The sequence below is a fragment of the Sceloporus occidentalis genome, unplaced genomic scaffold (assembly GCF_023333645.1).
Source record: "Sceloporus occidentalis isolate IW3139 unplaced genomic scaffold, rSceOcc1.0.p SCAF_5, whole genome shotgun sequence".
NCBI lineage: Eukaryota > Metazoa > Chordata > Lepidosauria > Squamata > Phrynosomatidae > Sceloporus > Sceloporus occidentalis.
Genome location: NW_028316985.1, coordinates 142,117,045 through 142,130,408, shown reverse-complemented (window position 1 = coordinate 142,130,408; position 13,364 = coordinate 142,117,045). Strand labels below are relative to the sequence as shown.

The window sequence follows — 13,364 nt, the reverse complement described above, 5'->3', positions numbered from 1 at the left end:
TTCTTCTCCTACCTGATTTTTACCATCTTTGTCCAATGAAGAAACTAGCTGGATGGCCTTAAATAGATATCCCTTTAATAAGGATTTTGTATTTTGTTGTATTGGCTACATATTTTTGTTTGTTTGTTCCAGAACAATTACTTATGGTTCAGAGAGTAGACTACAATTTCCAGGCTTCACCAGCCAGCATGGCAATGGTGACTGGGAGATCCCAGTTGAGAAAAGCTACACTGGACCAGACAAGGACCCTAATAAAAATAGTAACAGGAAGATGCTACAGGAAAGCTGACGTGCAAGGCATAGAAAGCACGTGCTTGAACCTGCTCTAAGAGCTTAGAAAAATTTATCTATGGACTAGATTCCCCCAGTTAGCAGATTCCAGCATTTTAACTTTGAAAGGGGAACTTTTTCTAGCTCTACCTGTTGTTTGCTTCCTCAAAATAGTATGCATAAGTCACCAACTCAGAAAATGAGTTGGCTTTTATTTATCATGGCTAACCACTATTTTTACTTGAAAAGGCTTGCACACTCAAAATTAATCAGTAGTAAAAAAATTATCAAGGCACAAGAAGCATATGGTGATAATTGTTGCTTTGTTGTAAACTGTCATTCAATTTGATATATTAGTTATGCAATCGTAAAACATAATTACTTCATGTAGTGTTTAACTGACACTATCTTCTGTATCTTCCATAAGCAAATGTAAAAAGCATAGTTACTGTAGCTATCTGTTGAAACCTAGAAATACACTCCTTCCACATTTGTGGCTTTGATTTTTGCAGATTTGATTATTCACGGATTTTATTAATATGTTATCTTTAGGAATATCTAGGTGCTCCAGCGCAACTCTATGGTCAAACAAAGTGAGGTATACCCTGTAAAACCAATGACAGACAAAGACCTGCTGAGTGGAGGAAAGTCTTGAGCTTGTGTTGGTGATAACATCCCAAGACAAATAGAATGTGAGCTATGATGACCATGTCTTGCAGCTGTGAATGAGCAAAGTATGACTAGCAATACCAAATTCATAAGGGTTTGCTAGAGACCCCATCTGCCCACTAACTCAAAACACTCAAAACTAGGCCTCATAAGCCATGACCAATGCTGAAGGTTATGGGATACCCTCTATCAAGCTTTACGATACTCTTCTCCCACGGACTGCAAAATACAAGAAAAGCCAAGGAAGATACACTGCTAGGCACTCTCCATAATGGCACAGACTACACCAGTTTGGATTTATTCTTATGGATTAAAAGATAAATTGCTTTTGTAAATGGGTATGCTTATGTGTATATACAAAAACATGCTATATATACACATATTAGCTGCAGGCCCACCCATAGCACATAGGCTCCAATCAGGGATTTGGGATGATTACTTTTTTGGACTATGATTTCCATCATTTGGTTAGGTAAACTCAGGATTCTAGGAACAATAGTCAAAGAAAATTTTTTTCCATGTTCTTGTTTAAGTTCGTATGCACTTCTCCCATTCAAACAAAAAGTGTATAGCATTGGCTGGCTTTCGTGCCCTTTCTCTCAAAATCTACTAATGTTTAAATACGTATATTTGATCACAACAAATCTACTTAATTCCTGTGCACAATAAAGACAAGAAGAGCAGAGTTTATTGAGCCTGGATGTGTCTTTTTTTAAAAAAAAATACACAAAACTAAAGTGATGATTAACTATGCATCTGGTAGCATGTCACATCCTTTGTGTGTGCCTATCAGATAGTGAAGAGAAAGGGTATGGACAGTGTCCAGCCTCAGCAAGCAAATCATTTAGAAACACTCGTAGCCATAGATCAAAAGATTTTTCACTTTATCCACAGTAGATTTAAATGCACCATCCCAGCCTTTTGCTACAGACAAATCCAGTTAGAAAACAAGAAAGACTCCTTAGAATCCAAAGATAATAAAAGAAGATTTGGAGGTGGGACAGGGGGTGAGAGACAGAGAAAAGAAACAGACAGGCATAGCCACTACATACGGAGCCAGAGACAGCTGTTTTATATCCTAGATTCAGATTGTTGAGAGCGAAAAGTTGCCACCAATCCTTCGCTCACCAAATATTATTTCAACTAGACTGCACATGTGGCTTCTGTATTTTATTTGTGTGACCAGGTATTTCTCTTTCACCATACTCTGTGGGCCCTCAACGCTCAGGAGCCCAATTTGTATTAAATCATACTTCTTAAAATGGCTAATAGCATTCTGGAGGAAGTCTGTAATTCACAATGCAGTCCATTCACATAAACGAAACAAATAAAAATTCATTAACATTGTAGTACAGAGTCACTAACTCGAATGAGTCTGAGAACTATTTCTGTCAATGAAAGAGTTCTCCCATTTTGAATACAGGTTTATAACTCTGGAACCACTGATGATGCTGGGGTGTCCCCCAGTATTATCACCTAGCAAGATGTAGCTAGAAAGCCAATCATCAGGAAAACGTCTTTGTGATGTATGCTAACCAACTGAATTGATTCTTTATTAAATAGAAGCATATAAAATAGAAGCATTAGGAAGTCTCGTGTAAAAAATAATAGAATATTAAGATTGATGCATAGTCTATTGCTGAAATGTACATCAAAATTCTATACCAGTCAAGAAAATTTCTGACTTCAACCAGCAGTCAGAAAATCCTGAACAGCTGCTTCCTACATGTCTGTCTGTTTTAATGCAAAATGCATTAAACAAAGATAATACACTTATTCATATGCACCAACACAGGTTTTTCGAAGAGTTTTGTTGGAAAATGTCAAAATGAGGCCATGAAAAAAATTCAAAAATTTATCCAAAAAAAAAAAACCCTCTAGAAAGAAGCTGTTTACCATTACTCTAATCAGTTACTTATAAAATATTGACTATATTTGTTCCTACATGAAATCAGAAAGCCTGGGATCTATGATAATCATAGTCATGCATACAACTGACTGACAAGAGGCAATTTTATACCAAGGGAATGATGCCCTTGTGCCACATTTGATTTAAATAGATTATAGAGCTTGAAGTCAGGTATTGTTGATTTACTGACTTCCAAATAACCATAGTGAATGAGCCTGCTGTCTTGTAACATTGAGCTGGACTTACCTCTGAGTAGACATACTGAATGGCAACATAATCTAGTCTATAGGAATGCATCATTTATGTCTAAAAATGAATCATAACCAAGAAAATCAAGATCGTTCTAGCAAAATGGAGACATCATAAAAGTAGCAGAAATATCATACTTATTTGTCTTTAAAACAATGCTGCAGTTAACTAATCTTACAATTAATGTAGTGCCATTCATTCCTACTAAAGTATTTTAAACTAACATGTACAGGACCCAACTTTCACAAAAATATTTTTTAGCATTTACATGAGCATGTGTACCAAACGTTTAATGCTCAGAATCAAGCCACACTTACATGGAAGGAAGACTGGTCAACTGAGCAGAACTCACTTCCAAGTGAAGTGCTTCAGAATGCAGAGTTGTTAAATACTTCAGAACCATTACAGTGAATTATAAAGCTAATTGTTACACAGCCCTAACTATATCAAAGAATCACAGAAGCTTTCCTGTTTCCCCCCAACATTGTTACGTTCACATCCAGAAAACATGATACAAGAGGAAAGGATAATATTTGGAATATTCTGCAGATAGAAAACAGCTGGGGAGGGGAGGGCATGGGGGGAAACTTACCCCCCAAATATAATCTTGTTGTGTAAATCGCTGGATAGGGATCCATGTGCTACTTAAATATTGTGCCACCCCACTTTTTAAAACTTAAGGCACAATAAGCATAACTGCTTAAAAGACACATGCATATAATAGTAATTAAATTATTAAAAGCGTGAGGGGACTTTCTTCCCAGACATAAAAGTGGTGCACATCACAGGACTATTTATTAAGCTAAGCTGGGAACAGAGGGGAACAAGCAGAACTAAAAATCCATGTACACATTTACAAAGAAAAGATCCTGGAAATGTAAACAGGAATATAGCTGCCATTCCTCCAGATGCATTTACTTTACCCATTAACTTAAGGTTTGCTGTTGATGAACACAACAATCATTTCGTTTCAAACTCATGCATTCCCTGCAGCAATTCAAGCTCCATCAGGAGAGGAGGAATGTAGGAAAATGACAGGCAAAGGGCAATAGTTCTTTTCCCAGAGTGGTCTATAAATGGAAGCTCAGACTTCTTCCAGAGAGAATAAGCTGAACTGGGTTAGCTGAAAGAGCTTTCCAAATAAAATAGAATAAAATAAATAAAATAAAGATGGATTGGAAAACCAAGGAAAGCTAACTTGAACACAGATCCTTCTGTTTTATTTGGGGTTTGCAAAAAAGCATCCTTTAAAATAAGCAAGCAACATTTCTTAATTGTCAACCTTCAGCAGCATACAGATTCCAATAACACACAACTATTTTTGTACCTATAGAGCTCAGTCCGAAAAGGAGAACACTTCATAATCTGTGATTGCAAAAGGTCTGAAGCACAAAGACTTGGAAAATCAAGTGTGTGTGTGTGAAACAGGTCCAGGCTGCCAAATGGATTCTTCTTGAAACAGAAGTTGTTAGAAATAAATCTGCAGAGAGGTTGCATCCTTTTCTTTAAATACAGGAACTTGCTTTTTCTTTCAATACAGGAGCTTGCAACACAGCAGAGGCTTAAAGTGAAAACCCAGTAACAAAAGTTGCCTGCTAACTTTTTTGCCTCTTGTTTTCACTCTACTGTGGCTTCCAGGTCCTTTCCTTTAATTCCAATACTGTAAAATACTAATACTAATAATAATAATAATCCCCTCTTAACTCTGTTTCTCTCCCCTTCATATGCTCCAGAAAATGCCTCCTCAGACAGCTCTGGGATGCTCTAGAGCAGCTCCTTCGTGCCAAGTGAAAGCCAGGGATTATACCTACCCTGTCTGTGCCAAAGAGGAAAAGAGGGGAGGAAGGGAAGGGATCCCTGGGAGAAGCCAAGAAAAGCGCAAGGGCTCTCTGTGTGTGTCTCTCTCTCTGCTCCGGAGCAGCCCTTGCTTGCTAACAGTCCCCTCTTTTGCTCCAGGCAGCGTCGTGCTGATGTTGGCACTGCCTAAGCCAAACAAACACGATGTTTAACAGTCAAATAAAATGTCCCGCAGCCTCCCTAATGAATTTGTCAAGGGCCATCAGATCAGCCCCACCGTCCTTCCCTTCCCTTCCCTTCCCTTCCCTTCGCTGCCTCATTAACTCAAGTATGATGAGGAGGAGAGGGATTATAAGAGCAGGATACAGATCAATCCGGCTCAAGCAGCAGCAGAAGAAGAAGCAGCACTAGCAGCAGCCTTGGAGGAGGAAGAAGGGGCTTTGAGCCTGGAGAGCATCCCTCCCCGGCAGAGGCACAGCGGAGCCACATCTACCTTCTCCCTGCCTCTTCTCTCGCTCTCTTTCTCTCTTGGTCCCTTTAACAGAGTCGAGTATTCCCCTTTTCCTGGAGGGGCTGCCACTTGGCTTCAATGCTCCCTCAAGGAGCTGCTGATGGAGCCCTCGACGCCCAGAGAAGGAGCAGCCAGAGGCAAAGGCAGCACTGCCTCTCCCTCCCAAGAGCATCCCTTCCACGCACACACACACACACACATTTATATACACATATATGTATATATGTGTGTGCACAAGTGTTTGTGTGCGTATGTATATGTGTCTGGGGGAATGCTATTGGGACACACACACATGCACACATTTGTATATACAAATATGTGTATGTATACAGGGTGTCTATCACGCATACACATGTAAACATGTATATGTACTGTAGATATGTGTATATGCATATATATATATATATACACACATATGCATGTGTGTATATACATACATACATATATGTGTATATGTGTGTGTGTATATAAACACAGGTGTGTGTGTGCATAGATATATATATATATATACACACACAAACACACACACACACACACTTATGCAATATATGTACACATATATACAGTCGCATATGCATGTATATGTGCGTGTGTGTCCGCAGAAAAAGAGAGGGAGACATACACACACACACACACACACACACCCTCCTCGTCTTTTCCTCCTGCCTTAAAGGAAATTCCTCCAGAGAACTAGGAGACTGCTCCGGAGGAGCGCTGCATCTTCCCTGCAGACATAATCCGCCTTGCTCCCCCCCCCCCCTTGAGCCGCCCTGGTTGCATGCTGTGGAATCCTGGGACAGGGGTGGGTTGTGGTACCAGGCTCCATCCCTAGCACTCCACAGCGTTGGAACCAGGGCAGTGAAAGCGGTGCCAAAGCGGATTAGTCCTGCAGAGAGGAGGCAGCTGCTCAAAGGCAGCCCAGCAAAGGCGGCGAAGCGCAGGCTCCTCTCTCTCTCTCTCTCTGGCATTATTTGCTCGAAAGTGTTTAAGTTTATTGCTCAAATGATGTTTCTAATTAGCGCTCCGGGCCATAAATCCGAAGCGGCTTTTGTTTCAAGCTGATTTATTCTTCAAGGGGAATGGGTTGTTGTTGTGTTGTTGTTGTTGTTGTTGTTTTTTGGGGGGGATTCATTGGGAGAATGAATAGGATCGACCTTAAACCCGGGAAGGGGGCTTTGGCCAAGGAGGACAAGGCCCCGCGGAATGGAGGACGGCCCAGAAACATGGAGAGCCTGGCCGAAAGAGCTAAAAAGACTCCTATACAAAGCCCTGCGTCTCAGCCATGCTCGAAATGGGAAGGCGCCTGGAAATTCCTCCTGGACAGAAGAGATGGAGGACACGTCCTGGAAAAGGAGGACGACCCCTGGCCACTCTTATAGTCCAGCCTAAACTATGGGGAAGGCACTTTGGAGGTTTTTTGTTCAGAGGCGATTTTCCCTTGCCTCCCCCTGAGGCTGAAAGTCTGTGACTTTTGCCCAAGGCAGAGGGACCAGGTGTCCTCACCTCCAAGGAGGACAAAAGGGAAGAGATTCGAGGGGGATTAAAAGGGAGGACACGACCAAAGCAAAGCGAAAACTACTCTCCTAAAGGCATGGTTCTGTGACCCAGGCTCAAAGCGGAGAGCGCTTTGGGATCCCTCCTGGAGAGAAAGGTTGGAATGGAGGACATGTCCTGGAAAAGGAGGACTCCTGGTCATTCTGGCCATGCTCAAAATGGAGGACATTGAGGAATCCCTCCTGGGCGGAAGGCTGAAAGGGAGGCCAAGTCCTGCCTGTAAGGCAACCAGAGCAGCCTTGGCCTCTCCTTCCTTCTCCCTCCGCTTTTCTGGACAAAAGTTAAACCCAGTTCTAGGCTCCAGACTCAAGGCATTTCCAAGGGAGATGGAAAGCCGAGAGGGATGCTTTCTCTCCCCTCTTTCTACTCCTCCACAAACCCAGATCTGCAAATACTCTGCCTTGAAATGAACGGCCGCCCTCCTCGAAAGGAAGGAGCACCAAAGACTGCAATCCGAGCAGACTCTTTCTTTAAACTAAATAATGCCATTTTTATAAAGGCACAGGCCTGGGCTATGCCTTGAAAATCAACTCCTCCGCCACCCTCTTTTACCACTTACGCGACTCCGAAACACACTGCAGAAATCATCCAGTCTGAAGCCGCTTTAACTGCCCTGGCTCAATGCTAGGGAAGTCCGGGAGTTGTAGTTTGTTGCGTGGCACCAGCGCTCTTTTTGACAGATAAGGCTAAAAGGTCTCACAAAGCTACAATTCCCAGAATCTCATAGCATGGAGCCATGGCAGTTAAAGTGGCGTCGAACCGGATTATTTCTGCAATGCAGATACAGCCAGCACAACCCTATACACACGGTCGCATGGCGCAGAGCAAATACGTTTAGGAAAGCGGAGTCTCCCCCCCCCCCCTTTTGTGATTGTTGTTTTGCTCCGTTTTGGCTTTTCTTTTCTCTAGTCTAGACTATCTCCATCGCCATCCCTTCAATGTGTTGCCTTCGAGACCTGCTTCACTCCTCTCTCTCTCTGCATCTGCACTGCAGGAACAATGCGGTTTGACACCACTTTTAAGTGCTGCCGCTCCATCCTAGGGAACCCCGGCTTTATAGGGCTTTCTTTTTTTAACAAGGTCTTTTGCCTTCTCTGCCAAAACGTCCTGTTGCCTCACCAAAAGACACATCCTGGACAGGCTAAATGCTGTCCAAGTGCATTGTTTCTCCAGTGCAGATGCATCCAATTTAGCATCTATCTCTTCCTGGCTGAAGAGAAAAAGCGTAGAGGAGGAGGAGGAGGTTGGAGGCAACTGGTGTGCTTCATTCCCAACGAGTTTCCTGCATCCGCAGTGTAGAAATAACCCGGTTTGACACCACTTTAGTGGCCATGGCTCCATGCGATGGGGTTCTGTGAATGGTGCCTCTGGTGCCACAACAAACCACCATTCCCAGAACCCCATCGCATGAAGCCATGGCCACTAAAGTGGTGTCAAACCGGATTATTTCTGCACTGCGGACTCAGCCCTAATTTAGGAGCATTCCGCCGCCTTTCCTTGTGCCTCGGATACAACACACAAACACACATTTTTCTCTTATTTCCGACTAGATCCTCTCTTTTTTTTAAAAAAAAAAAAAGGGAGACACTATTCTCCACCTAAAAAAATGAAAACCAGCATCACAATAATAATAATAATGATGATGATGATGATGATGATGATGATGATGATAGCGAGTGTGAATGAAAACCCAGGAAAAACGCAGCTCGCCAAGCTTTCCAGACCGAAGTGATCTGAAACATTTCGAAATAAAACGTACTACCAGGAAGGACATATTTTTATTCAGTTTTTGGAAACAGAACCATTTCCGTCATTTGGCTAATTTCCCCTTTTAAAAAAAGCATACTGAAGGGAGAGGAAAAAAACACCCCAAACCCTTCGTACTTATTTACCAATTAATCGTAAGCTATTTCCGTTTATAATTTATACGAACACACTGGATTCAATCACAGAAATCCAAATTCTTGTTCTTGTTGGGAGTCCATACCTATCTCTTCCATTCAAATAAAAAGTGTGTGTAGCATCGGCATAATGCACCAGTCGTGCCCCAAATGATGCACTCCGCCAGGAAGCCCCCCAAAAAAGAACCATATTAAGCGATTAACCTGAGAAGAAGAAGGAGGTTCTTACCTAAAAGTTATGAATCCGGGGGAGTTATTCGTCTCCAGGTTAAGCAGGATTCACAACTTTTAAGCAAGGACTTTAAATTCAGGGCAGTGGAAAGAAAGGGCCGCAAAGAGCCGCTTGCTGAGTCCGCAGCAGACAGAGAGAAGTACCAAACCTTCTCTTCTGAATGTTTTTACACAGAGAGGGAAGCTCCCTTGCTGGAAAAGGGCCTTTCCGCCCCTCCTGCCATCACTTCCACCTTGGTCTTGAACCTCCCTGCAAGCGTCTGATTTGAAAGAAAAAAGCCTCCTACAAATGACTCCAGAGAATTGCAAGATTGTTTAAGAATTCAAAGCTATACTTGTGTGAGTCTGAAATCATTTCTTGTAGCAGCTTTGAGGCAAAAGTGGAAGCAACGGGGAGCATGAGCTTTCCCAGCCTTTCTTCCCAAGGCATCGGAGGAAGCAGGAGTCTGGCTTGCACCTAGCCTTCGGGGGGAGAGGGGGGCTGGCCAGTTTCTTTCCACAAGGCTATGCTTTTCTGTTTATGGAACAAATACAGAGGAAAGCTCCCTCGCTTAAAATGTCCCGACGCAGAAATGCAAGAGTCTTGCAGAAAGGACCTGGAAGCCTGAGCTTTCCTAGACTGGAAGGAAGGAGGCTCAAGGCCAGGCCAAGCTCCTGCTGCCAGTTTCCTTTGACAAGACGGTTGCCTTTCTCTTGATTTGGAGGGTTAGGGGCCACCCTCCCAGTGCCTCCAGGACCCCATTTAAGGCCGCAGGAGGGTTTGGGGGGAAAGTTTTTTCTGGTGGGTGGGCGTGCTTTTCCCCTTCCCGTCCCTGAGCTTTGCCAAGTGCTTTCCCCATCCCTCTCTCTCTCCTGGTCCTTCCTTCCTTCCTTCCTTCCTTCCTTCCTTCCTTCCTTCCTCCCTTCCCTCCCTTCCTTCCTTCCTCCCCTCCTGTCCCAGGAGATGAGGCTGACATTGGCTGCTTGGCTGACAGCTCGGGCCCCGATTTGTAGGATCCCGGGGCTCCGCCTCCCTCCAGCAGCAGCAGGGCAGGCAGGGGCCATTCATAAACTAAAGAAGGCTCCCCGCCAAAGGCAGAAGAGGACGAGAGAGGGAAAGAGAGAGAGAGAGAGAGAGAGAGAGAGAAAGAGAGATCCCGCCGGAGGAGGAGGAGGCGGCGCAGGAAAGTAAGAGCAGCGGCGGCCTCCCCTTCCGAAGGTGGGAGGGGGAAGGAAGCGGAAAGCAGGAGGAAAGAGAGAGTAGAGGAGGAGGAGGAGGAGGAAGGGGCAGAGCTCAGTCCTGGAAAGAGGGCTGCTGCTCCGCGGAGGAAGGCACCCAACCGCCCGCCCTTCCTCCGGCTCCAAAGAACACTTTCAGGACATTTCGCCCCGAAGTTGGAACGAAGGGAAGGATGAGGGAGTGAAGGCGCCCCGAGTTGCCTCCGCTGAGAGTAAACTCCAGGAGGAAGAGGAGGAGGAGGAGGGAAGACATCAAGCCAAGGTTGCCCAGACAGAAGGAAAGAAAAGGGAAGCTCATCTCTGAAAGGGGGGCCGGGAAGGTGCCATCCCAGAAGGCGAAAGCATCCCCCGACTCTCCTGGCTGCTGCTGGGCTGCCTCCGCCTCTCCCGCTCCTTCCCCCGACGGCAGTTTCCCTCCTCCTGCTGCTGCTGCTGCTGCTGCCTGGGTCGCCCTTCGCAGCCGGACAGCCAAGTTCTGCAAGGAAGGAGGGCCAACTTCCCCGATGAAGGACTGAAGCCTCGCTCGGCTGGGCTGGCGGCTCCCATGTAAACCCACCGGCGAGAGAAAGGACACCGACATCCCCTGCCACCTTGGGCGGCTGGAGAGAGAAGGAAGGAAGGAGGGAAAGAGAGGAGGGAATAAAGGAGAGGGAGGGAAGGAAGGAAGGAAGGAAGGAAGGAAGGAAGGAAGGAAGGAAGGAAGGGGGAGCGAGGGAGAGGGGGAGGGGAAGAAGGAAGGAAGGAAGGAAGGAAGGAGAAGAAGTTAAGGAAAGAAGGAAGAAAGGAGGGGAAGTTAAGGAAGGGAGGAAAGGAGGAGGGAAAGGGAAGGGTTGTTGCTGCCGTGGGAGGCGCGGGAGGCGTTGCGGGGCTCCCTGGGGCCTGTGCCGGCGGGGCCTGGGGCTCGGGGCTGCCGGGGCGCCGGGGTCCCTGGGCGGGGGAGGCCTTGGATCCCTCCACCACGTACTGCGAGAGCAGCCCAGCAGCGGCGGCGGCCTTCGGGGCCCCGGGGGACGTGTGCCCCAACATGATCGCGGCGCAGGCCAAGCTGGTCTACCAGCTGAACAAGTACTACACGGAGCGGTGCCAGGCGCGGAAGGCGGCCATCGCCAAGACCATCCGCGAGGTCTGCAAGGTGGTCTCGGACGTGCTGAAGGAGGTGGAGGTGCAGGAGCCGCGCTTCATCAGCTCCCTGAGCGAGATCGACGCGCGCTACGAGGGCCTGGAGGTGATCTCGCCCACCGAGTTCGAGGTGGTGCTCTACCTCAACCAGATGGGCGTCTTCAACTTCGTGGACGACGGCTCCCTGCCGGGCTGCGCGGTGCTCAAGCTGAGCGACGGCCGCAAGCGGAGCATGTCCCTCTGGGTGGAGTTCATCACCGCCTCGGGCTACCTCTCGGCCCGCAAGATCCGCTCCCGCTTCCAGACGCTGGTGGCCCAAGCCGTGGACAAGTGCAGCTACCGGGACGTGGTCAAGATGATCGCCGACACCAGCGAGGTCAAGCTCCGCATCCGCGAGCGCTACGTGGTCCAGATCACGCCGGCCTTCAAGTGCACGGGCATCTGGCCCCGCAGCGCTGCCCAGTGGCCCCTGCCCCACATCCCTTGGCCAGGGCCCAACCGCGTGGCCGAGGTCAAGGCCGAGGGCTTCAACCTGCTCTCCAAGGAGTGCTACTCCCTGACCGGCAAGCAGAGCTCCGCCGAGAGCGACGCCTGGGTGCTGCAGTTCGGGGAAGCCGAGAACCGGCTCCTCCTGGGGGGATGCCGCAACAAGTGCCTCTCGGTCCTCAAGACCCTCCGGGACCGGCACCTGGAGCTCCCCGGGCAGCCCCTGAACAACTACCACATGAAGACGCTGCTGCTCTACGAGTGCGAGAAGCACCCGCGGGAGACCGACTGGGACGAGGCCTGCCTCGGGGACCGGCTCAACGGCATCCTGCTGCAGCTCATCTCCTGCCTCCAGTGCCGCCGATGCCCCCACTACTTCCTCCCCAACCTGGACCTCTTCCAGGGCAAGCCCCACTCCGCCCTGGAGAGCGCCGCCAAGCAGACCTGGAGGCTGGCCAGGGAGATCCTCACCAACCCCAAGAGCCTCGACAAGCTATAGGGCGCAAGCCGCCACCCTTGGGCTCACTCTCCGCTCGGGGATTCTGGGAGTTCAAACTCCAGCTCCAGAATTCCAGAGCCAAGAGCTAGACAGCGCTGCCAAACCGGGGTTATCTCTCCAGCATCCCCCTCCAAAAAGGACGGACAGCAACGCTTTATTTAACCCCCCCCCCCAAAAAAAGCCCACCCTGGAGGAAGGAAGGAAGGAAGGAGACACCCCCCCCCCCCCCCGCTTTTCTCTACTCCTCGACAGAGGAAGAACAACGACGGGACTTTTGCTGCTTTGGCCAAACGAAGCCCGAGGTACATTCCTCGGCTTTCTCCCCAATGGAAGGAAAGAAAGGACCCTCCTCCTCCTCCACCACCCTCTTCTCCTTCTTCCTCCTCCTCTTCTTCTTTCTTCTTCTTCTCCTCCTTCCTCCTCCTCTTCCTCTTTTTCTTCTTCCTCCTCCACCTCTTCTCCTTTCTTCTTCTTCTCCTTCCTCCACCCTTCTCCTTCTTCCTTCTTCTTCCTCCTCCTCCTATTCTTCTTCTTCTTGGAGAGTTCCTGCATGGCAGAGGGGGGTCGGACTGGATGGCCCTTGCGCTCTCTTCCAACTCCACGATTCTACGATCCTTCTTTTTCTTCGTCTCCTTCTTCTGGTGTGCCTTCAAGTCCTTTCCGACTTAAGGCGAACTTGTTCTTATTCTTTGGCAAGTTGCTTCAGAGGTTGGGGTTTGTCTGTTTGTTGCTTTTGGCCGCCCTCCGAGGCTGAGAGAGTGTGACTCGCCCAAGTGGGCTCCGGCAGCAAGGAGGATCTGGACCCTGGCCTCCGGAGTCTTAGTCCGGGGCTGCACCGCACACGCTGGACTCCCTCCTCGACCCCAAAGAGACTCCAAGCCAAGACTCCTTTGAAACATTAATAATAATAATAACCATAATGGGGGGAAAGGCAGTAAAAACAACGACGGG

At 47.6% G+C, this 13,364-nt stretch overlaps 2 protein-coding genes across 11 annotated transcripts in view; one reads left to right on the top strand and one right to left on the bottom strand.

The window, feature by feature from the left end:
• LRBA (LPS responsive beige-like anchor protein) overlaps positions 1-13,364 on the bottom strand; it is a 430,053-nt gene that overhangs the window by 176,449 nt on the left and 240,240 nt on the right. The window lies entirely within an intron of this gene.
• Positions 11,238-12,610, top strand: MAB21L2 (mab-21 like 2). Its single transcript, XM_089525705.1, has one exon. It carries the CDS (start codon positions 11,334-11,336, stop codon positions 12,411-12,413), a length of 1,080 nt encoding a protein of 359 aa, XP_089381831.1. The 5' UTR covers positions 11,238-11,333; the 3' UTR covers positions 12,414-12,610.